This window comes from Antechinus flavipes, chromosome 3, assembly GCF_016432865.1.
Source record: "Antechinus flavipes isolate AdamAnt ecotype Samford, QLD, Australia chromosome 3, AdamAnt_v2, whole genome shotgun sequence".
NCBI lineage: Eukaryota > Metazoa > Chordata > Mammalia > Dasyuromorphia > Dasyuridae > Antechinus > Antechinus flavipes.
In genome coordinates, this window is record NC_067400.1 from 562,030,179 (window position 1) to 562,056,111 (window position 25,933).

General features: G+C 41.6%; 2 protein-coding genes across 4 annotated transcripts in view; both read right to left on the reverse strand.

The window, feature by feature from the left end:
- OSCP1 (organic solute carrier partner 1) overlaps positions 1-12,543 on the reverse strand; it is a 40,622-nt gene extending 28,079 nt beyond the window's left edge. Inside the window, exons 1-2 of one of the 3 annotated variants that reach the window (XM_051987706.1) lie at positions 12,307-12,543; positions 7,644-7,673 (exon numbers count right to left, since the gene is read on the reverse strand). In XM_051987706.1, coding sequence (XP_051843666.1) covers positions 7,644-7,673; positions 12,307-12,418 — 142 coding nt within the window. In that variant the 5' untranslated portion in view covers positions 12,419-12,543. Of the gene's footprint in view, positions 1-7,643; positions 7,674-9,642; positions 9,751-12,306 lie in introns of those variants that run through there. The other 2 variants (XM_051987707.1, XM_051987708.1) reach the window with 2 other exon arrangements.
- A 3,499-nt stretch (positions 12,544-16,042) lies between these two features.
- Positions 16,043-25,819, reverse strand: MRPS15 (mitochondrial ribosomal protein S15). The gene is made up of 8 exons (XM_051987709.1): positions 25,617-25,819; positions 25,167-25,220; positions 24,420-24,498; positions 23,764-23,812; positions 21,890-21,974; positions 18,134-18,192; positions 16,785-16,976; positions 16,043-16,209 (listed from the first exon to the last, which is right to left on the reverse strand). The coding sequence occupies exons 1-8, from the start codon at positions 25,729-25,731 to the stop codon at positions 16,105-16,107; spliced, it is 738 nt and encodes a 245-aa protein (XP_051843669.1). The 5' UTR covers positions 25,732-25,819; the 3' UTR covers positions 16,043-16,104.
- Positions 25,820-25,933: the final 114 nt, after the last annotated feature.

Genomic DNA, 25,933 nt, shown 5'->3' on the forward strand with positions numbered 1-25,933 from the left:
AGTTGAATGTCCTACCATGCTTGCAATCACCCTGATTCATCACTTCAGCATCATTCTTTACTCTCTCATTCCTTCTATACATTCAACCAGTTTCCAAATCTTATACTTCCTTTCTCCATAGCATCTCTGTAATTCTGTCCCTTTCTTTCCACTCAGTAGTTACCCTATTTCAAACCCTCCTCCTTGCTTGTCTGGACTATCATCATGGCCTTCTAACTGGTCCTCCATTCCACTGAGCTTCCTCTTTTTCCAATCTTGTGTTCCTCTCCCTTCCATGTATTCTGTAATCTGGCAACACTGGCCCATTTTTGCTCTTTCCTGCTCCAAACCTTTGTTTTGACAATTCCTAGGTCCCAGAATGCTCTCCTTACCAACCTCCAACTTCTAGAATCCTTGGCTCCTTTAAAGATTTAGCTCAAGTGTTGCTTTCTCTAGGAGGCCTTTTTTCATCTCTCCAGCATCGATGCCATCATCCCCTCTTAGCTTTCCTTCCATCCAATCTGTAGTTATCTTTAAGGTTCTGATTTTTGTGCTGTCCCTCCTATTAATGTAAGCTTCTTGAAGAAGGTACCACATCCCCAGCAAAATCCAAGAAAATAGGCAGCACAGGGACTGGGACACAGTAAGTACTAAATAAATAATTGTTAACAGTGTCAAGAAGGTAATCCTTCTAACACAAACTGTAACTGAGGCTTAGCAGACAAGAGTTGCTGAGGACAAAAAGTCCATCACTGCCCAGCTAACTTGTGATCCCAGAAGCCCAGATTCACAGGTTCTGAGGGTTGGAAGGCACTTCCGCCATTGCCTCGTCCAACCCTGACACACAGGAATCCCTACCCTACCCTTTCCCACCTAGAGTCCTCTGGCCTTTGAAGCCAGGGGGAGCTGTCCCTCGGAGATGAGTGCTGAGGGTCAGTGCACTTCTGCCATTGAGCCTCATCCACTTCTGTTAACTGCTTCTGCTTCTAAGTCTGGCCCCTCCATTACGTGGCAGCCCTTCCAACACTGAAGTGCTGCTGTAGGTCCTCTCCTGACTTCCTTTCTCCAGGCTAAACACACCAAGGTCCTGACTGATCCTTGTATGCCATGATCTCACGGTCCATGTGGTTGCCCGCCTTTGATTCCTGGTTAGCTTATCATGTCCTTCTTCAAGCATGGTTTCTAGATCTTACTATGGCACTTCCAACGAGGTCTCAAAAGTACAGACTACTGTGGTATTATCCTGCTTTAGGAAGCTATTATCCTATTGCAGTTTGAAACTGCACTGGCTTTTTTGGTCACCTCACATTATATGTCCCTGTTGTGCTTGAAGTCCTTTGAAATGTCCAGATCATCTCCATACCACCTGTTGCCCATCTAAACCATCTCCATGTTATATGCGTGGGGTTGACTATTTTTGTACCAGATGTAAAGACTTGACATTCATTGCTACTGAATTTCATCTTTATATTCATCAGCCTAATAATTTAGCCTGACATTTGGATCTTAACTCTGCCATCCTTAACAGATGTTACCCATCCCTCCTAGCTTTGTGTTACCTGCAAATTTAATGAACATGCCTTCTATGACTTTATCCAAGTCATAGATGAAAATGTTAAAAAGAGCACAGGGGCAAGGAATAAATCCTGAGGTATTTCACTGGAGACCTCATGTTATGGAATTATTAACAGCTACTCTAAGTGGACTATCTGTATAAAATTACCTAGATAATACTAATCCATATTTCTACAACATATACACAAGAATAGTAAAACTTCTTTTAAAAGTTTTGCTAAAATCTAAGTAAATGAAATCCACAATGTTCCCTTTACCTACTAGTTTAATAATTTTGTCAAAAAAGGGAAATGAGGCTAATCTGGGATGATTTGTTCTTGATAAAGTCTTAGTTGCTCTTTGGAATCATTGCTTCTTTTTCTAGATATTTACTATCTCTAGTGATCTTTTCTTTTCTTTTTTTTTTTGCTGAGGCAATTGAAGTTAAGTGACTTTCCAGGGTCACACAGCTAGGACATGTTAAATGTCTGAGGTCAGATTTGAATTCAGGTCCTCCTGACTTCAGAGCTGGTGTTCTATCCACTGTACCACCTAGCTGCCCCTCTAATTTTTCAAGAATTTTTTTAGGAACTGAAGTCAAGATTACTGAACTAGAGTGGACTTTGTACTCTTGGGACATTTACACTTATCCAGTCTTGTGGTATCTCTTTCCATTTTCCATAATCTTTCAAATTTCACTGATGGTGGTTATGCTATTATATCTGCCAATTCTTTCAGGAACCAAAATAAGACCCTCAGCTAGGTTGATTCCTGGACAACAGATATACTAGACATATATCAGCAGGCCTTAAAATACTTAAAATTTTTCTATCTTTATAGATTTTCCAGAATTTATAATCTTCTGGCAGAGAACAGAGGGTCACCTCCATACTACAAAGTAGGAATACAAAGAAGATACACATGTAAAAGGTTATTTGAATCTATAATGTAAGTGTTGAACTCACTAAACCAGCAGAATCCTAAGTGTTGTCTAAACATTAGTTAAAGAGGACACAGAAAAGCATAGAGATATATAGATGGGTTTGAAAGGGACCCAAGAAGACATTTAATCCCAGCTTTGCCTGAAGTGTGAATACCTCTAGTGAAGAGAAACTCATTATCACATGAAGCGGACTACTCCGTTATCAGCCAGCTTTGTTTATTAGGACCTGCTAGTAATGTGTGCCAGGCATTTCAGCTGTTGTTTTTGGTTTGCCATGGAAGAATCACCATCTCAATAAAAGCCACAAAGCTTCGCCAATAATTCGAGCTGGATCAATTGAGTGTGCCAAGAAGCCAGGGAAGTACAAGACAAGAAGAAACAAGGTGGGTAATTAAATTGAATTAGATAATTGGACGCTTGCTTGTGGCTTGCTTTTGACTATATTAAGATGTGGCAGGCATATGCTAACTAATAATTAAAGACAGCTGTGAGGATAGCAGTGTCCTATCTCGAGGAAAGGCTGGGAGCCTGCTCTAAATAAACTGTCTTTTCAGGAATTTTCAGTGACGTCAAGAGACTTAACTAGTCACAAGGGTGAGGTAAGCCCTTTGCCAAACAAGAAAACAAAGGATCTAGGCTTCAAACAAGTATGGAAGACAAGGAGAAATGTGCTAAGACCTGCAGAAATGGTGCCATGTTTCCCTATCTCCCGGGATAAAGAAAAATCTCTACTCTACAAAGTGCTCGTTAGTTTAGTAGAGAAGGTAAGAAGAATGGAGGGATGGAGCTCTACTCTCCAAATTATCAGGATGAATAAATACTTCCTTGAAAATGTGGACTAAAAACTTCAAAGAAGAAATAAACAAGAAAAAAGCTGTCAGAAGGCATCCAAGGAATATTGATCTGTCAGGGAGTTAGATGATGAAGGATATGACACAGAAAAGGAAGGAGTGCTGAATATTTAGACCTAAGTAATAGATAAGAGCTTCTTTTCATAGAGAGGACAAGTTGAATCATTTTAGTAAGAAACTACTTCTTGTGTTCCATGGAATAATGATGTGATTCTACAAATCCCATCAAATAAGAGGTATTCCAGTAATGACTAGAGGAATAGATGAGCAGTGATTTATTGACTTGATAGCAATAATGAAAGTGTGTTCCCCTTAAAAGGTATATTGTAAGGATATAAACAGAATGTTTTCTGGGATTTTGTTAAAACTGATGATGACTATTTCCTCCTGGCAAGTCATGTGGGAGAAAATGACTCTTTAAAAGGGAATTTTGAGAAGGCAACTAAGGATTATAAAGTCTTTGACATAAAACTGAAGATCTAAGAGTCTTTAGGAAAGTTTTAACTACTATTATTAATTGAAGATATTGTGTAGTATTGATTGAAGGTAGTAAAAAACAAGAGAGAGAGGTGAGAAGTATTCTATCAGATTATTGTCTGAAAAAAGGATATGGAATTTTGTACTATGGCTTGAAATACAGATTGATGGTTAGGGATATGACAAGGGCTGTTAAACATATATTTGGAAGCCTCCAATTCCAATGAAGAGTTTTAAACTGAAAGGGGAGAAATACAAGCCTGATATTGGAGATTAAAAGAAAAAAGAATAGCAGAAGAGAGGAACAATTTATTCGTGGGAAATGATATCCAAGGAGATAGGCAGCAATAAAACACATGATCTCAAATATCTATACAGAAATCTACAAAAATGTGGATAATAAAGAGGGAAGTACAAATTCAAATATAAGAAAGCAAATCTGTCCTCAGACAGGTCAATAAGGATGGGTGAGATGGAACTTAACAAAATTTTGCCATAAAAGTATATTTTATTTAGAAATAATAAAAAAAAGATAAAATGGTGGTTGTGTTATATTGTTCGTTAAGAAGATATACTCACTGACAGGAAATCTGGGAATGTATTTGGATAAGGAAAAAGAAGAGGATTACTGTTGAAGAGACTACCACAGACCTGGATGGAAAGGAATTTGATGAGTTTGGAAACCAGATAACAAACCCAAATGAAGACTTGTTATTGTAGTGATTTGGAATGGCAGCAATATGGACATCTGCTGGACTTCTTATCTGTTAAGAGCCGAGAAACTAAGGAACTTGCATTAATGACAATTTCATACTTTAAAAGGTAGAAGATAAAATAAGCAATCCTGTTATTCTGAATGTAATTCTGACAAACCAAGTGTTTGTTGAAGTAATAATGATAGGGTTAAGGGACCTACCAATGAAAGAGTTAGTGATAGAAGATACTATAAGTTTTGGGAAATATTTCAAATGGTTCAAGAAAAAATGGGTAGGATTCAAAATATCTTATGTAAGAATTAACACAAGAAGGAGAGAGAATTCTCCAGTATGTTAATGGACCCAATAAGCATTGATTAAGATAAAGAAGAAAAAGAAAAAAATCATACTTTCATAGGATACTGATCAATCCAAATTTTAAGAAAGAAATGTTTAGAAGATGGTATAAGCAAGGCAAATTATAACTAAGGATGTATGTAAAAGAGTAGTCTGATGGCCTCAGTAACAGTGTCAGCTACATTTGAGGCAAAAAATAGATCAAAGAAGGGAGAGGACTGCTGCTTAAGGTAGATGGTCTAAAGATAATAGATAATGGTGAGAAGTCTGGAAGTCTCAGTGATTATTTTGCTTTTCTGTTTCTTCCAAAAAGGCTAATATTCACAATGGGAAGGATAGGACAAAAATAGCTGAGAGTTGAAAATGAAGATTTAAGTGAAAAGTTGTAAGACATCAAACTGTCCTCAGTGAGTTCAAGGCATTAAATTCAGAGAAACTCATCTTAGGATTAAAAAAAATCCTCCAAACAACAAACAACCCTCTCCCCTTCTTTCAAAACCTTAGACCCAAATCCTAGCATATATGGCTGCTGGATCATTGTCAAACTATTTTTAAAGGACCCTGGAAAATTAATAGAGAGGTTACAAGACTGGAAAAGTACAAATGTTTCTGATTTTCAAAAAAGTAAAGGATGTAAGCTAGTGAGCTTGACTCCAGTTCTTAGTACAATTATGAAACACATTATTAAAAGTATGTTTCTGAGCCTTTAGAAAGGGAAAAAAAACTAGAACAAGTCATATTTGTCTAAACTAATTTCCTTTTTTTGACAAAATTAGAGACTCATAAAATCAGGGGGATGCTATAAACATTATATAGTACTGTATACCAAGACAACAGAGAGACAGCAGTGTGTCACAGGGGAAAACATGCTGGATTTTGAGTCAGAGGACCTGAGTTAAAATTCCAGTTCTTCCTACCACCTAGATGTCTTATGAGAGCAAATCTTTTAACTTTCCTGTGTCTCAGTTTGAATCTCTGTAAAGTCTTGGACTAACTAACAGCTCTAGATCTCATGACAAGAAATTTCATCTATATTATATGTGTTTTACTATTCTATACTATATATGTTTTACTTATACTATAAAAGGAAATGATGTGTTTTAGACCATAGTAAGGTAGGAAAAAAATGATTGAATGAGTAGATCCAAAAAGAAATGGGTCAGATGTCAAATCTGACAGAGGGTTCTTCTATGTTTTCTACACACATTTGTTTCTGATGGATTTCTCGGTTCCCACGAGTCCAATGAGCATTTCTTTGTAGATGACTCCCAGATTTCTATATCCAGCCCTGGTTTCTTGAGCATGAGGCCTATTTTGTCAACTGTCAACTGGATATACCATCAGTATCTCAAATTCAACATGTCCAAAGCAGAATTGATTATCTCCCTCCTATCCCCAAATCCATTCCTCTTTCTAATTTTTCTTGTTTTTGTCAAGGATACTATCATCTTTTCCACCACCCAGGTTCACAAGAGTGGAGTCATTCTCAACTCTTCACTCCCCCTAAATCCAATCATTTGCTTACAACACTTCTTGAATCCCTCTCCCCTTCTGCAGTGAGGTGGCCAGCACTCTAGTTTTGGCCCTCATCACCTCAACTCCGGACAACAATTGCAACAGCTCTAATGGTATCTCTGTCTCATCTCTCTCTCTAGTCCTTCAGGCAGCTGCCAAAGTGTTACTTCCAAAGCACAGATAAGACTATCTCATTTCCCTTCTTGGTAATTCCAGTGTCTCCCAGATGCCTCTCAAAATACAAATTCTCTTTTTGGCACAAACCCATTTTCAAACTTGTTCCAACCTACTTTTCCAGGCTTATTAAACATTACTTCTTTTCATTACTCTACAATCCTGTCAAACTGGCCTTTTTGTTGTTCCCCACAATAACAATCTGTCTTCTCTCTCCATGTCTGTGCTTAGGCTGGAATGCATTCCTACCTTGCTCTCATCTACCAGAATCCCTCATTTTGTTCAATGCTCAACTTCAGTATTGACTTCTCTATGAAGCGTCTGATCCTCTATTGCTTCCCACCTAGAAAGATTTTCTCTAGATACTTGTTAGCAAATGTCAGCACTGGGAATATTGGATTAAACTCAAAATATCATCCAGAGCAGACACCTCAGACACTTCAGAGTAGCAAATCACTAAATGTCCATATGTCATATTAAAATGCTGAGACAGATTTACTGTTTTGTTTTGAAAAGTAGGTTTTTTCAGTGTTCTATCACCATAGAAATACCAGGCCCAGAGGACCTGGCCCACATTAAGATGCAGGTTAGTTGGAGACTTGATGAATAGGAAATGAAGCCATACAACATGCATGAATTTCATGCATTCTGCATCCATGCAGCCACATGCTTACAATTCAGTAGTTTGCTCAAAAGATAATGAGGTTTGATTAGGAAAGCTCAGGCAATGAACATTACTCCTTATTGAAACCATGCCCTAGGTGGTTCCGTGATTCTACAGGAAGCTTGTTTCCAAGGACAACAAAACAATCCTGTCAAAACAAAGGTGTTGCTACTCTCCTCCTTGGCCCTGCAGTACTTTAGGACAGAGTCCTCCTGATTCTAGGGGTGGCAGAGGGAAGTACAAAGATCCCTCTGCCAAGTACCCTTGGGGTTTCATATGCACGACGCGGATCTATTTCTTTTAAGGCTCTAGTAGAAAATTAAACATCTTGGTGCCAGGCTCAGGGCTTTTCACCATTAGTGACTACTACTACATTTGGAGGACTATGTATTTGTGGATGGAAATCTAAGACATGCAGCTAAGAGATACCATACCTCTTTTCCTGTCCACCTCTGTCCATTCATCTACACGAAGCATATAAAAAAAAACAACACCAGTTTATGAGGCAAGGACAATTTTTTTTCAAATGAAGTTTTTAAGATACTAACTCTAACTAGCCAATTAATAGGATTGCATTAAAAAAGTTAGCATTTCATGTCTTCCAAGAAAGCTTTGCCCGACTTTTGCATCTTTAAAGGGAAGAACAAGCATAATTGACATCTCCTAGGCAGGGCCAGTGCCTACAGAATATACAGCACTACAAGGTAGTAGCTGGGAAAAGGAGAGGAAAGGTCCAGCAGATTCAGCTCCCAGAAGATTCCCTTTGTAGGCTCTTTTTTAATGGCTTGAGAGGTCTTCTAGTATCATATAGGCATGCAACATTGAAAATAACTCTTTCTCCATTATGAAGATTATACCATAGAAAATAGGGGCAGAAAAATAAGAGGCAGAAAATAGTATGTATGGTCTTTGTGCAGCCCCATTTCTTCTACAATTAAGGTTTCCCTCCAACTAGCTAGCTAGAACCTTTCAGGTTGGGCAATTTGCAAAGTAAATAAAATAAGAAGGTAATATCTGTATTTACCAAATTTCCCATTTGCATAGTAAGATGAGTTGAGTAACAAATGTATTTCTGAATAGAATATTCCCAAGGACAGTTGGTCAGACAGATAATCACAGGACCACTCACTCAAAAAAAGATCCTATTAGGCAAAATTCACTGGATTTGAAAAGTCCTTGGAAATCCTACTTGTTTTACATTTGAAGTAGTTAAAAAATTTCTTTATTCTTTTCTACTGAAGTCTAATGATATTATTAACCAAAATGGATAAAATTTTTTTTTATCTTTAACCTAGATTGCTCAGCGATTTAAATAACTATAGGCAAACAAAATACAACTATTAATAAGTTAACAATTATCTTTTTATAGACAGAATGAGTTTTTGATATTATAAAGGGTTATTTTTAACTTTTTGACATATCAATACAAGGAGCTAATTCTAGCCAACAGTGATGCAAGACAACAGTTCATAACTATACTCTCCAGTATTATAGTTTATTTAGTAACAAAGTGATTATATTTTAGAGAATCAACAACTATAAAATTCACTCATCTGACTTATGGTGTTCTTGAGGTGAAAGGTTTATGAAGCAGCACCAGGACCCTGCCTTCTCTGAAGCTGAGAGTGATGTCTTGGGCATTCTAGCAAAGTTTCTTTTATGTTTGCTAAGAAGGCAGATTTGAATGGTGGGCTTCTGGGAACTAAGAAAGATTCTGAAAAGCTGTGGAATTTCTACTCTGTCCATTATATTGTGTGCTTGGGAATAAGATGTTGCTGTAAAGAATTCATCCTGTCTGAAGGACATTCAGTCTATTTATTTGTTGCTGAGATATCAATAAGTGAGTGAGTAGGTGATGAATGAATGAGTCTGGGGCAATAAAGCCCGTATCCAGCAGATGTCTCTGTAGTGCTGTTTTTATGGTCTATAAGCTTTAGAATGCTATTTTCCAGCTGACTTTTTTTGTCTAGATCATGGGATCACAGAATTAAAATTGGGAGGGACCATAAGGGTGGCCTACACATCTCCTCATTTTACAGATGAGGATTCTGGGGCCCAGAGAGGTCAAATCGCACAGGCAGTGACTAAAACAAACTCCCCATACTCTTCCCATTGCACTGCACTGTCCACCACATTTTCCACAAGCTGGAATCCCCTATAAAATTCACTCATCTGACTTATGGTGTCATATTGAGGTATTGAAATACCTCAGTGCACATGGTAATTATAGAAGGCACTCATTAAGTATTGGTTGATTAATTGATCTTAAGACTTTCATTTCCTTGGAAAGAGGGAGGATATAGCATATGATTTTCCTAGATTCTTTCTGGTTCTATTTCTGTGTGTAACTCGAAGTTCTATTCTAAGAAGTACCTTTTAGACTAAGGAGTCCAGAGATAATCTGGAATCATAAATATAAAAACAGAACCTAACCTAGATAATGCCAACGAGGTGATCCAGTTCTCTGTTTTCTACATTCTTAAAAGTCACAGTCAAGTCATTTAACCTCTCTACAGATGAGTCAGTTTTCCTGTAAAGTGAAGAACACAAAAATGTGGTAGAAAGTTATTTTTATGAGTGTTTTAAAGAGAAGAGTAAAGAAAACAACATTCTACTCTTGCTTTAAACATTTCACAACATTCAGTGGGCAACGCTCAAAGATTACTCCACTGAGGTCCAACTTGCTTTCTGTTGAATTCTGAAACAAAGACCAAATGAGGAGGAAGCTTGCAGCATATTCTCTGATAATGCTAAACCAGGGATGGCCTCTATGAAATACATCAAGACTGATAAAGAAAATATTACAAGGTTTTTGGGAGGAAAAGCCCAAAATGTAACTCCCCCATATGTGTTTTTGTTGGACACAATAAAAGGCCCCATAGTGAAGGGTCTATTGAAAAAGGGTGACAAAATTAAGTTTTTTTTTTTTTGGTGGGGGTTGGAGGCAAGGGTAAGCAAGCAAAAAATCTGGGACTCTTGTAGGATCATAGGTCTAGAACAGACTTCAATGGGCCAACCCTTTCATTTTATAGATGAGGAAAATGAAGCCCAGGAAGTTAAATAGCTTGCCTTAGATCACATAAGTAGTAAGCAAAGGCAGGATTTGAACCCATATATGACTCATGAGTTATTATGCCTTCCACTGTGCCATGCTGCTCTTTACTATCATTGTTTGGGGGATCAGATTTGGTGTCTTGGAACTGGATCATTACCTTTCTAGTCTTAGGAATCCATGTCCTAAATCAGTACAGTTCCTACACTTTCCAGTAAAGCTAAGGAATTCCCTAATATGATCCAAGACCTCCTTAAGTTGTCTTGTTTGGCCATAGATGCTGCACAGCATTTCAACTTCCACAATAATTTATGATTAAAGATAACTTGTGGGACCAGTCCCAACTCTTGTGGGAAGGAAGCATCTCAGTATGGAGACACAAGACTTTCTAGCTGAAAGGAGTGGGTGTGTGTGGGGTACATAGGCTGCAAAAAGCTCTGTTGTGGGAGTACTGGGAAGTCTTAGCTGGAGAATAAGAACCATTTAAGGAAAAAAGAGGCTGTGGGCAAAGAAAAGGGAATACATTAGGCTTGATTAGGCAAAAACCAGGTAACTATGGGCCTTAACTAAGGATAGGAACTGTTGAAAGGGGATGTTAAAGTAGCAAAAAAAAATCCTTTGCATAGCAATGATTTAAATAATTTTCATTGTTTTTGTTAGTATTATTATAATTATTATTATATGACATAATATATTCATATAATAATAATAATGACAATAACAATAATAATTACTTTTATTGTTAGCAAGCTCTTCTATTTTTGAGGAGAATCAAGACAGACCAGGGATTCTTAGATATCAGAGGGACCATTTGTATTAGGTCAGAAATCTTGAGAGAACAGTCATTCAGTTTTAAAGGGTTGGGTGATCAAGGAGTAATGTCAGAATTTTGAGAGGAGGGTGGTAAGGGTGTCAGTAGAGCGGTGTTTTCAGTTTGGTAGGAAGGTAACAGGGTTCCCCCCACTTCTAAGGATAAGATAATGGCTAGAACAGAATTTGAAAGGAGGCAATGTATGGTGTAGGGCAGGGACCTCCAATTTTGAGTGGTGGTACCTAAGGAACAGAGTTTGAATGGGAGGTCTGAGGTGATGGGGAAAAGTGTCTTCAGAAGGTATTGGAGAGTATATTTAATGGAGTAAAGTCCCCCAGTTTTGGGGTATGAGATCAGGGGAGCAGAGAGTGAGGAAAGGAAATTGAAGGTTGGGGATCTGAGGTTGCTATGGAAAGCAACTGAGGCAGGGATCCAAGGACAGCCTCTTTCACTTTAAGAATGTACAGGGGTCTAGGACCCTCAGGAGGTTTTGGAGAGAAGGCAGAGGATGGTTAGAGGGAGTAGCTTTCCTGTTTGGGGGAAGAAGGCTAGAAGAGCAGCATCCACTAATTTTGAGGGTCTTGGGGACCAGATTATCTGCTTTTGAGGAATTATTAAGAAGCAACAGCTGAGGATGGTCCCTGCTGAAGGATCTTCCACTTTTGAAGCATCTCAGGCAGATAAGCCCCTGGTTTGGGTGAGGAGTTGGGACGGCATCAGCTGAAAAGATTCCCTGTTTTGGAGAAGGGTCTGGAAAGATGGGCTCCCTGCTTGGGAGAAGGATATCAGAAGTAACTGACTTTGAGAGTCTGGGGAATAAGTTCCAGGTTTTGGGGGGTTTCAGGAAGCAGAGTCTCCTGGGGTTTTTTAGGGGGAGGTTTCTGGGAGCAGTGTCTTCAGCTCCTGAGAGGGGTCTCAAAACAGAGTGTCTGAGTACAGTCTCTTGTTTTGGAGGGTCCTGGGGAGGTGGCCTATTTGGGGGGTCCTGGGGATGGTCTTGTTTTGGGGAATCAGACAAGGAGCAATCTCCTGCCTGAGAGCAGTTTCCTGAGGAACTTCTGGAAGTTGTCTCCCGTTTTGGGGGACCCTGGAGCTAGTCTCCTGTTTTGGGGCCTGGCAGAGAGCAATCTCTTGGTGTGAGGGCGATCTCCTGTTTCGGGGGCCCTGAGGACAGTCCTACTTCGGAGGACCCTGGGACGGTCTCCTTTTGGGGGGGCCCTGGGTAGGCTCTCACCTTTACGGGCCTTGTCTGTAGGGACGTTCTGCGCCCGCAGGCGCTGGTCCAGGATGTAGAGCATCTCCCCGCCCAGGTTCAGGAAGAGCAGAGGTAGCGTCCGAACCGACATGGCGCCGCGGGGCTGGGGCCGGGGCCGGGGTCGGGGGTCGGAACTGGCTGCGGGGAGCCGGGGCACCGGGCTCCGGCAAAGCAGCAAGTGCTGAGAACGGACCCACCACAGGCGTCTCAGCCACTCGGTTGCCAAGGTAGCGCCAATGACTGGGAGAAGCAGCCAATAGGAGCGCTGCTTGTTGGGAGGTGGGCGTCTTAAAGGCGCCAGGGCGGAGGGCGAGAGAAGCCCATTTGGCCGACATTTAAAGGTCGGGCTGCAAACGAGCCATTCATTTCTGGGGGCTGAGCTGGGAAGAGCGCTGGGCCCGGAGTCGGGGGACCTGGATTTGAATTCTGCTCTGGAGAGTTACTAGCTGTGTGACCACTATACAAATCCTTGAGAGACAGTGTGGTAACGGACCTGAGTTTGAATCTTGCCTCATCTACTTAATACGAATGGATTCTTTCGCCTTGGTTCATCCCCTTCTCCGAGACAGTGACCTAACCTGCAGAAATGTAGGGACTGGGCTTCAGTCCACGGTCTCTTCCAGCTTTGACGCTCTTAGTCGCTCCCGACTCTCCGCGACCCTATTTGGGATTTCCTTGGCACAGACACTGGAATGGCTTGCTATTTCTTTCTCCAGTTAATTTTTACAGATGAGGAAACTGAGGTAAATGGGGTTAAGTGCCCAAGGTCCCACAGCTAAGTGTCTGAGGCTACATTTGAACTTAGTCTTTCTGACTCCGGACTTTGCGCCCTTTCCACTGTACCACCCAGCTGCCTAGCTTTATCTCTATCCTCATCTGTAAAATGGACGGATTAGAAAACCACTTTGCAAACCTTTAGATTCTACTTAAACCTGTTATTCCATTTTGGAAAAAAAAAGTTCACTTATGTAGAAATCAAGAACATCCCCCTACACTTCCCCCGCTCCCCTTTGAACTTCAAGTTTTTACATCACAATCCGTTACATTCTGAGTCTCACAATGTTCTTTTGTCTTTTTGTATCCATAGCGTCTACCACAGTCAGTGCTTTATAAATATTTATTGACTATAATTACCTCTAACAGCAAGCTCTCTTGTAACAGAATAAAAAAGGGAAAAACAATGAACCAATATATTGAGGCTGAAAGTAAATGCAGTGTTCAAGACAAAGCCCCTCTGAGGGAAATTCAAGCTTTGCATTCCCTTTATCTGATTAATATCTTTTATCCCCTCTCCCCTTTTACTATGTCTCACTCTTTCTGTCTTTGATTCTGTGGTCTATAATCCATTCCTCTTTCCTTTAAGTGTCCCAGGCTCTCCTCCTTGCTCTGCCCAAACTTTCTTGCTAATCCACCTTTTAGTGAACCGACCCTAGACAATCCTGTCTTAAATCTCTTCTTCCCTCACCCTATTGCTGATCTTTCCAAACCCCAACCATGGATTACTATCACATCTCCTTCCTTCTGACTCATATTATTAAGTTGAACTGGAGGAAATCGCTAAAATGTTGACTGAGAGTCCAATACAAATCTATGCTAACTAACCTTGAACAGGTTTTCATCACAGCAAAGAAATCCTATTACTCAATGTCTAAGCCACTATGATCATTTGCTGAGTTCCCCCCACCCCCTTCCCATCCTTTTCTTCTAAATCTTCCGCAATCTTGGCTTCTGATCTCATCAGTCAATAAAAACTTCTCTTTCCAGTTACCAATGATTTGTTAATTGCTAAATCTAATAGCTTCATCCTTCCCTCCTCTACAGCCATTGACTCTTCTATATATACTTCCCTCACACTCAATGCTCTCAGTTCTCCTTCATTCATGACTCCCCAGCCTCTTGTAATGGATCTCCATCTATATTTATCCCACTAACTCAGGGGCTCTCTTCTCAGCAATCTCATCATGGCTCAATAAACACCTCTACGAGATGATTTCTAGGTGTCTTTTTTTCCAGCTCTAGTCTCTTTCCTGAGCTCCAATCCCAAATGGCCAAATAACTGGCAAACTTTTCAAACTTGATGTTCCATAGGCAGACCACTCAGTGTCCAAGACACAACTCATTATCTTTTTTCATAACCCTTCCTTCTTCTAAACCTGCCTGTTACTATGAAAAGCACCACTGACTTAGTCACCCAGGTTCATGACTTGAGTATCATGTTCAATTCTTCTCTTACCCCACATATATGATTAGTTGCCAAGCCTTATCATTTATTTCTCAAAGGTACACTCAGTCACCACTCTCTTAGGCCTCTATCACCACTCACCTTAACTATTCTAATAATCAATTCTTCTCCATTCCCCAAGCGCTTCCACACTATTAATCCACCCTCTACTGAACTCCCAAAGCAATTTTCCTAAAACATTGCTTTGAGCACGGGGACCCAATTGCTCAATAAATTCTGGCAACTCCCAATTACTTCCAGGACCAGAGTCACTTAAAAGCTCTTTACAACCTGGCTCCTTTCTTTCTATGAACCCTATTATCAAGGTACTTTGTACTTGATGGTTTTGAACTCTTTCCCCCTGCAACTAGTAAGACTTAGCCCAAGTAGCACCCGTTTTGGTTCTTTCCTGGGACTCCAATAGCTAATAGCATTCTTCTTTAAGATAGACACTCACAAATATGCATGTATATATAGTTGGGAGTGTTGTAATCAAGTTCAGACTTCACTGGAGTTTCTTGATTTGCTTGTGGCCCTGTTTCATATTATGGTTTCCCAAGAACCTGTTCCTGCTTATGCTAGTCCATCTTTTCCTTATGGTTTCATGAGAACCTGTTCTTGTTTATGCTAGTCCATTTTTGCCTTGCCAGTCAAATCCCTTCCCAATCTTTTAAGTCATTCTTCAGGACAGTAATGGCCGTCTTCTCTGGTTTGCCAGCTCAGTGACTTTCCCATGTTATGGACAATAACCACATTTACTGTTGCTGTCACCCATTCATTCCTTACATCTTATTGTCATTTATTTTCATATTTGTCTCTCTGACTTGACTGTTGGGTCCTCAAGGGCAGAGGCTAGGCCTTCTCTTCTTGTACCCTGACTCTCTCCACCACTACCTCCTTCTTCCAACTTTCGCTGGTTTTGGGCCTCTTACACAGTATATGCTCAATGTTTTGTTCACTGTTGTCAGGAGCACATTTGTATAAGTTGACTGGCCAAGACTGGGACACATACAGCCTGAATTAATATTTGTTGAACTGAAATATAACTTCCAACTTGTAATTCTATATTGAGGATTCTGGCAGGGACCCGAAACCACCTTCTCTAACATCCTAGTTTATGGATATGAAGGAGTTGGAGTTCAGAAGATGTTAACGATTTGCTCTAGTTCATACAACTTGCTGGTATATTAGTGGGATGGAAACCTAGAGTCAATTCCAAATCTGGTACTCTTTTTCTATGATACCTCTGGACTTTTGGGCTGAAGGGCCCCTGCCCTCAGAAGCTAACTTTTCTAAGAAATGACTTATAATGTTCATGAGGACACTCAAGCCCGTGGACAAATGCCTGGCTGGGATGTGGTGTGGCCTCTGGGGAGCTGGCCCGCTGGGCTACCTCTCTGAGGCTTCTGTTACATACTTCGAGAAGCTTCTCTCACTTTTCTCAGATCTACAAACTCCATCTATCCCCATAATCTGCCAGGACATGAGGAAGACTGGGTTTTAACTCATTTATTTCTGCTATTAGATAGAGTGCCTCATGATTGGTGGAGCCTGGGCTATCCAACTGAAGCTTTCCGACTCTCTGGCCTCTTCATTCCTTCACGCTTTAGTGCTTCTTCTTGCTTCTTAAGCTTCTTCAGCGCCTGTGTCTCCTGGAACACCTAAGGAAGGAAATCAGAGAGAATGTTTCTCGAATTCTGGGTAAGTAAAACCTCATCCGTGGAAGTGTCCAAGCAGAATATGCTGGAATTCTACTCAAGTGGAAGAGATGTTAACAGGGAAATCCCTTTTAGCCAAAGTCATCAGTCTCTGCTTAAAGCCTGTCAATGATGAACTTATCTGATAGAAGATATCCCACTGACAGAAGAAAATCTGCCTCCCTCTACCTCCTCTTCTTACCTCCTGCTATTTCTCTAAGGCTAAGCAGAAAATCTAATCTGTCTCCCACTTGACAGAATAGACTTTCTCATACTCGAAAACATTATTTTAACAGCCAAGATGAAAGAAAAAAAAAATTGTCTCCACCAAAGCTTCTTAGGCTGTGGGTTGTGGGATCACATTACTGAATGTGGGGCTCACAAAATAATTATCAGCAAATACTTGTTTTGTATACCTACTCTATATAAATTGAAGTCCAGGAAGGCTACTCTATGCTGCTGGCAGATCTATATATTTAGCTCCTTAGTTTTTCAACCCATTCTACAGCAGCCCAAGAAAAGTGGCTTCTGATCCTTACCTTAATACACAAAGCTTTCTTAGTCATCCACCGTCGGTGTGCAGGGCGGTAATAGAAAGGGGGAAAGGTGTACTCAATGCCCAGCACTTTACATGTTTTCTCAAACATCTCAAAGTTAGTCTGCCGAAGTTTCTTCAGGAGCTTCTTTCTCTGGTCAATGGTCATTAGCAGGGATCGCTTGTGAGCCTTGTCCTGTACAAACATCAAATTAGGAAACTGGCACCTGCCAAGGGCAATGTGGGAAGGCTGGTCCACAAGCAGTGTTTTTGTGAGGGGGCTCATGGCCCAGACACCATTATTCTACTGAGGAATCTTGTCATGTCATGTGCTCCCCCCATAAGTGAGTGGTGGGGGCTAGTTTCTTGAACAAGTTTCCTTCCCCATTCTAATAGGTTGTATGGTTCATAAGGGCAGGGGCTATTTCTGGCTTTGTCTTTCTATCCCAAGGCACTGAACACATGAATTTCTGATGGGCACTCTATTTCTTCAAGTTCAGATAGGAGTGGACTTATTCACTGCTTCAAAGTCACAGAGATACAACTCAAGTTGTAGCTAGTGGGATTTTGAGAGCGACATGTTAAGGTGAAGGGACCTCAGAGTCACTTAATCTCTCTCCTAATGGACTCTGACTGAGGGCCAAATACTACATGATTTGTCCAGCTCAGATTCCAATCTATGTTTCCAAACTTCCAATCCAATCTATTTCATGAACCCTGTAGCCTCTGAAATCAAGGTCTGGGCCTCAGACTTCCCTTGTGATGGGAGCTTCCCAGAAGAAACAAAATAACAGCTGTATGGAGAGAGGGTTTTAAGGTTTCCCAAATGTTTTACTTGCTCTATTTCATTGATGCCAGTATATTGATAACTAGTGCCATCTAGTGTCATTTTAGCACACATTGACACTCAAGTAGTACTTTAAGGACATTTAATATAAAGCCATTTGATTATCATATAAAATCATTTCCCTTGAAATTATATCTAGTTTGGTTATTGGAAAACTCAGTTAATTTTTGAGTACCTGACAGAGTCCAGCTGGTGTCTGGGCAAAAATTCTATTGAATGCCAAGGAGAAACTCTCATTTGCAAGCAAAGTTGTACATGTTTATGCACAAGAAATAGGATTAATTCAAGCTATCCAAAATTTTATATCCAGTTTACTTTAATTGTAAATCAAAACATCCTCTCCCCATAAATATTTAATGAGGATTGTCCTTTACCTCCTCCCAGTAAGATCTTAATCCAGACCTTGCTTTACTGTAGGTGCTGCCAAATCTTTCTCTAGGGAGGAAGGGATGGAAGGAGGAGGGAAAGGAAGGTGTGTATGAGGGGGAATGGAGGGGATAGCTCACCTTGTGATGCTTCTGCATGTGTTCTTCATAGTTTCGGATTCTGACTGTCAATTTTATAACTATAATAACAAACCAAATAAATAAAACAAAACAAAAAAGTCAGGACAGCAAATAACTGGAACTCAAGAGTCAAAAAAATCTTCTTACACTTCACTTCTGTGAGAGGTACTCTGGTTCAGCAACACTGGCCTTCAGGCTGTTCTATGAACATGATACTCCCATTTTTATCCTCTGGACATCTTCTCTGGCTGTCCCCTAAGCCTGGAACCCCCTCCTTCCTCCCCTCTAAGTATTGACCTTTCTACTTTTTGTAATTCACAATTCAAATTCCACTTTCTACAGAAAGCCTTCTTCAACCCTCTTAGGGCCAGAGGCTTCTCTCAATTCTTTCCCATTTATTCTACCTATAGTTTGTACAAACTTTTTGCAAATTGTCTCCTCGTTAGACTGTAGACTTTTGCCTCTTTTTGCATCTCCAGCTTTCAGCACAGTGCCAAACACAGAGTAGGTGCTTAACAAATGTATTGACTGACAGAACTGAAGGGAGATCAAAAACCACTACCATCTGACTTAGGTAACTTTGACCTTTATACCTACCATTTCTTTTGGGTAGAGATGTAATCCTATCATGTGAACCCCGCCTTCCACCCCACCATAATTCAGATCAGCAGCTCTTCAGTCACTTTGCCCACAGTCATGTAGTCAGTTTGTATCAAAGGTCAGAACTACAGACACTCTGTAATACCAGTAAATGACTAGTATTTCATAAGCTGCCAGTGGCCCAAATGGCTGTGGGAGCCTTGGTCTTTGGCTCCTTTCATTCCTTTTGGATGAGAGGGCAGGATGGGGAGCAGCACAAACAGGCCTGCACGTGAGTCAAGCCCTGGCCTGAGGTCCAGATGGGAGCTTGCGCTGCAGGACTTTGGACAGAGAAAGCACTTTCCTTCTCTGGCTCTCTGCCTGTTTCTTCAGGTGCGTTCTGGATGCCCAATAACCTCTAAAGTTCCTGCTTGCATTTAGCAGTGTATGACTCTTTCTCATTTGTCAGTTCCCACTCTGCCTTCAGCATCCCCAAGAACTTCCGTCAAGTTCTTGCTTCATTTCTATGGGTACAGATGTTACTATTTTTGGGGCAGGGTAGAAAAAGCAGAAGACAGTACAGAGGAGAGTCCCTCAGAATGATGGCAGCCCAACTCTGGCAGACATGGGAGAATGAGTTCTGAGAATTATGACGGTTCTTTGTCGAGAAACCATTGGCTAATGGGGTTCTCTCAGGAATGAATCATGACACACTACTTTTTCAAAACTCAGCTGAACTAACCTCTGCTCCAGTAAAAAGAAGATTTGGGGGGAGGAGTGGCCTAAGGACCAGCTCCCTTAAAGCATGGCTAAGAAGTATTTCACAGGTGGTCCGTCCACAGGTTCAACAACAGAAAGAGCGAGCACACTGTATGTACTTAGTAAGATATCACTTAAATTGGACAGATATTTTCTATCAGTCCTGAGAATTTTTGAGTAGCAGAGAGGTTTTATTGCTATCAGATTGGACAGGCAGAACTGTCAGAGGGATGGAAAACTGAGGCCTCCTTCCCCAAACAGGGCTAAGAGGTTCTGAAAGCAGGCCCTCTGAACCTTCATGTGGGTCTCTTTGATACTGAACTCACCATATAGTAAACAGAAACTGGCCATGGGTAGAAGTAAGAGTTTGGGTTATTATGAGTGAAAAGGAAACTGTAATAAATAGGTGGATGCCCAAGTAAAAGGTGGGGTAAGTGGAGGTTAGATGGATGCTTGCCCATTAGAACTGGAAAGGACTTTACATACACTCAAGTCAAATTCCTTAATTTTAAGAGGAAAATGTGTCCAAGGAAGGGAGGGAGATTTAAACACGTCACAGAATGAAATCCCACTGGGAAGGAATCTTAAAACACAAAAAATGTTAGAGAACATAGAATTTCAGGGCAAGGAGAGGCCTTAGATCATAGAAGTTAGGGTTAGGAGGAGTCTTAGAACATAGAATGTGAGATCGGGAGGAACCTGGAACACAGAACACAGATGAATAGTTTAGAGGGGCCTCCCAGATTATCACTCTTTTACATACAAGGTAATTATAGGCTAGAGCAAAGCTTTTTAAAGTGTAGGTTGTGATTCTATATGGAGTTAAATAATTGAATGTGGCAACAGTGAAAATTTTATGAATGTTTTATATCCTAGAGTATTGAATATTTCACTAAATATTCTTTATGTAAAAATAAACAATTACTCCATTACTATGTAAATTTGCTCTCATCTTTAATAAGTGGTAAAACTGTATGTATACCAAAGAATTGTTTAAAAACAAATTTCTTTAGGATTAATTATTAGTAAATATTTCCATACCTCCTACATAGCTGTATGTCTGGATCGTATAAAAATTTCTTGGGTGAAAAGGGGATAGAAAAAGTTTACGAAGTTCTGGTTTAGAGAAGCCAAGAGACTTAAGGTCCCATTTCACACAGGGCCATCTCCAGTCATTCTGATCTATATCTGGCCACTGAACCCAGATGACTCTGGAGGGGAGAGTGGGCAGGTGACCTTGCATAGTCCTTCCTGTTTGAAATCCAATTCACTTGCATGTCACAGCATCCCCTCCCCGATGTCCTTCAAGAACAAAGGACAAATGCCATATATGTCATATACAGTAAGTAGCAGAGCTGTGACTGGTAGTAGTTCTCAAAGCTGTTTGGTTCCTGACTCATTTGAGTAAGACAAGAGCCCAAACGTCATTGATTCTCTCTTATCCCAGCCTCATCGGACTCAAGAGAAAAACAGACCAGAATGGACAGAGAGCTAAAGTGGTTCTAACTGAGAAACTAACTTACTAAGATGCCAAACCCATTACTAATGGTTGGGTTCTCCCAGCACCATTAGCAGCACTGACCACAAGAAGGCTGTAGTTTCACTATTCTTTGCCCTAGTCAGATCATACCTGGGGTACTTTTTAGTTCAGGGTATCATGAGCAATGGTTGAAGGTATTTAGGCTGGAGAAGAAAAGATTAGGCAGACTGGAAGATGGAGAAATGGGAGTGGAGAGGGATAAAGATGCTAGCTGACTTTGGTTATGGGAAGCACAGCCTTGTGGAGGAATTAGAGTTGTTCTTTTAGGCCCCAGAGGGCACAACCCGGAACAACAGAGAAGCTACACAGCATCTGTTTAAGTTTGATGTGAGAGTTTTCTAAAAAGGGGAATGGCTGCTTCGGGAGGAAATGGCTCTCCTCAGGAGAGGATTAAGCAGAGGCTGCATGAGCATGTGTCAGGGACACAATCTCAGATTCCGCTGAGACCTTTTCCAAATCTCAGATTTCCTAACTGTGTGACCAAGTTTCTGACCCTCCTCTGAGAATAGCTCAACCAGGCCCAGAGCACTTGTTGGGAGAGTGAGAGTTAATTGCAGTCCAGTCATTCAACAATCACTAATTTAAGCACCTTCCACTTGCCAGATACCAGGAAGACAAAGAAAGGCTAAAACAGTCCCTGCCATCAGGGAGCTAAAATTTTAATGGGGGAGAAAACATGCAAACACACTTTATGAAAATAAGATACACAAGGAGTAAACAGAAGGTAATCTTAGAAGGCACTAAGTAGTGGAAGGGATGGGGAAAGGTTTCCTGCAAAAGGTGGGAAGAAGCCAGGGGAGCCAGAAGGTGATGAGAAGACTAGGTAGAAGGTATTGTCAGTGAAAAGGCAGAAGATGGAATATAGCAACAGGACTAACCTCGAGCTTCCAAGGATGTGGTATCTTCTGGATTTGCTGTGATCTTATTTATCAAATGCTCCGTCTTTACCTTCATTTTCTCCCTCTGATGGGGGAACAAAGCAGAATGTATGGTTTGGACACCTTCATCCTCAAAACACCCTTCATGTTCTCAAACCTCCAGGAATACTGCTACTCTAAGAGTTGTCTTGGAAAAGCTCACAACATTATTCCCCAGGCATTGAAGAGGACTGACTCCAGAGTACAGAGGAAGGAGATTGGGGGCTTCTGAAGGGACTTTCTCTAAAATGCAGGATTTTAAGAGTTAGTGAGGGCAATGGTGTCAAACTCAAATAGAAATGAGAGTCACTAAATATACATAAAGATCCTTCTAGGATGAGTCTTGTTTTATTGTATTTATTTTGTTAAATATTTTTAAGTTACATTTTTGATGTGGGAAAGATTCCTTTCTAGATTCCCATCCTCTCCTAGTTAATAATGTAAATTGCCCTTTAACTCACAAATCCTGGTCCCTTTGAATTCCAATAGAAGATCTGACCTGTTCCCAGCCCCACCCGGCTTTGAGCCAACTTTAGGACACCCCAAAGCCCCTCAAGCTAAGTCTCCTATTATAAAAAGGCCATGCTGGGAACCCCTCTTTGCAGAGATTCCAAACATGGTAGCCAGGTGAGGACCCTCTGTCCAGTGCCCCTCCTTATCTCTATCTTCACCTAATAAATAAACCTCTTTTATCAATCTAGCTCTCTGGGCCAATAAATGCTTTTATTGGGAACTCATGCCGCTACTAGACCCATTTACTGCCGTATCCTTGCGCCGAATCTGTACCCCAAACCTGCCACTAGACCTTAACTCTAATTTCATTTAGGTACCCCAAATCTAGACCTCAACATTTTGACCTAGTTCTGGCTGCAATCAGGACTGCTGTGGACTGCCAGTTTGACACTTCTAACCTAGGGCATTGAGTGGTTAACAATGTGACATGCTGAGGATTACATGGCCAATGGCTGCCAGAGGCAGCAGGATGGAGTGAGTAAATTAGCTGGCCTTGGAACCAAGCACTGGGTTTGAGGTTGACCCTTAATAAATAAATGTGTTGAAGGACAGAGGACATGAGCCTGATATCCCATTGGGGACAGAAAGCAAAGTGAGATGAGCTCCATCCTCCTCATAAGAAGCAAGGCCTTGTGCTTTCCATTCCATTATTTATAATTATACATCAGCTGATATTTTATATAGAGATTTGCAGTATAGGAAGTGCTGTGTCCTATGACAGAAGAAATCATGATGGTGATTGGGGAGGTAGTGTGAAAGTACCCAAGAGAGACTGATTATGCAGTCAGAGAACTCCGTCTGAACTCAGTCTCTGCCACTTGGTATGTGACTATAAGCAAATCATTGTACTTCTCAGACTTTCATCTCCTTTGTATGGGGGCTGGGCTAGCCCATTTCTCAAAGTCCTTTTAGCTCTATATCTCTGACTCACCAGTCTAATTTCCTTGACTTATAGATCAGGGAATAGAAGTCTAGATAATTGTGACTTGTCCAAGGTAACAAAGTGGCAGGATCAGGATTGGAACCAATCTCAGACTTCCTGAGGCCAAAGTGATTCTCCAGCCACTTCCTCTTATAAAACAAATCAATTTAGAGAATTCATTAAATAATTCTGCTCAGTGGTGTCAATATTACATTGGCAAACTATACTTGGTATGCAACATATCTATGTCTGAGTTTAGATCTAATGGAAATAAATGCCAAAGAGAAAACAAGAGCAGATCCCATGGCTCATCCTGTTCTGACAATGTACCGTAGATGGGTATTGATAAAGAATATAGCTGAGGGAAAAAAGTACCTGCGGAAGGAGAGAAGACACTCACCTGGTCGGCCATTTCCAGGGACAAAATCCTTTTAACAACATCATCGACCCTGTAGGGAGATCGCAATGGTGAAGAGTCTCAGAGTAGATGTGGTGGTTGGTGGTGGAGGGAGCCCCATATTTCAGGTTTGTCCGGAAAATCATGGTAACCTAGAACTTCTTTCTCAAACAGATCAGAAACTTCTCTAGAAAAGAGAGGTCTTCTCCCCCAAGATTAGAATGATAGATTATGATTTTTTGGGGGGGGGAGGGACCATGCAGAATGATTTTCATAGGGTGACAGAAAGAAAATGAAGCTGTCCTGTCACATGGAAGGCTGGATATCAATATTAACCAGAATATAGGAGAATCTTCCAAACACATCTCAAGCCTCAAATCACTTATTTTTCTGTTTGTCACAATGATAAGCAAGTGACGAAGGGAATGGCTAATGCCTCTAGCTCTCCAGATCACTTTTCTTGCTCTCTGGTTTCCTTGGGCTGTCACTAATTTATCCCATTTAATCACTTCCCCAAAGTAGGGCCAGCCTCTTATACTTGAACAACAGAAATAATGGGAAATGATCAGTTTATGATACTGGTGATCTGTTTCTTCAAAACTGGCCTTTTCTATCTCTTTTCTCCCACATTTTGCCTCCAGACCATGATACATACGTACTTGTCAATTCCTGGGACATTTTGGTAATCTTTCAGAAGAATGGAGGAAGGCAGGTCATCCATCTGGCTGGACTGGGTGGCTAAGGCAGGCACAAAAGGAAACCATGGAAGATCAGCTCTCACCCTTGCCCATCTGCTCCCACTCAGCCCCCAAAGACCAGATTACTGGATTAGAAAAGACTGAGCACATCATTGAGACTCTTGGAGTCTTAGCTTATTCATGTGCAAAACTAGATGGTGGCCAAGGCTGTGATAGGGCCTCGAAGATGTTAGGGAACAACTTATGTATCCCATTTAAATCAGTCATTCATTAAATAGTTATTCCATACCTAATCAGCGCCAGACCTTATGCTAAATGTTGGGAATACAAAGGCAAAAGACTGCCTCTGTCTTCAAAGGATTCCCAATCTAAAGGGGAAGAGAAGGACAATAACCATAAGCAGGATGGTCTCAGAGGGAAGGTCCCAGACGAAGAGGAAACAGAAAACTTTTGGGGAGACAACAGAGTTCTTTCTGAATAGGTTTTTTTTTTTTTTTTAAACCAAGGGCAGGAGGAGCAATTCTTCTTTCAGTGTGACTCACCCAAAAGGCTTGGCCCACTAAGGGGAGACCGAGTCCCTTCCTGATCCCAGGTCGTCGTCCCCGTCCCCTCCTCCCCCCAGAGGTTTCCTTAAAGCCCGGGGGGTGGTGGTGTTTACTGTTCACTTCAGACAAGTCCAACCCTGGAGCCACGCCAGGGGGCACCTACCAGGCGTCTTGTCTGTTGCATAGGCTCGGGCTGCCCGCAGGAGGAGGCCATTTCCTAGAAAGTGAAAGGGGGAGGGGAGATTGGAAGTGGCCTCGGATTCCCTCTCCCTTCCCCCCTCCCCCTCTTCCTTTAGCTTCAGTTCTTTCCTCCCCAGAATCCAGCATTATTTCGTATTTTCCTCTCGGATTTCCGGCCTCTTACTCCTCCTCCCCAAACCTCTCCGCCTGCTTTCTTTCCTGGTTCTGTCCCGTTTCTTCCCATTTCCCCCGCAGACCTCTCCGCCTGCTTTCTTTCCTGGTCTTTCATCTCGTCTTCGCTATTCCACGTCGCCGTTTTACTCTCGGCCCCGCCGCCTGGTTCCTTTCCCGGATCTTGTTCATGGTCCTGCCTGCCACTCCCCTTCTCCCACCCTTACCCATCCCCTGCCCTTCTCCCCTTCCTTCCCCTCACCTGAGGGTAGCAGGGCGCGCTGAGGTCCTACGGCTACTCTGGCCGTCGGCCCGCAGGCCAGGGCCCGGACCTGAACTTGCCCCAGCAGAAGAGCCCTTCGCGCTGCCCTCAGCATCTCGGCCCCCGCCGCCCCTACGTTGCTCCGCGGCCGCCGCCGAATGCCAGCGAGCGACCGGACAACTCACATGGGCGCAGCCATCTTGGCTCAGGCTCAGCCAATCGAGTGCGGTTGCGGGGCAGGAGCAGAGGATGATCGAGCGCATCGATGGAGAGGATAATCGAGCGCATCGATGGAAGTTCTGCCGCTTCTTTAAAAA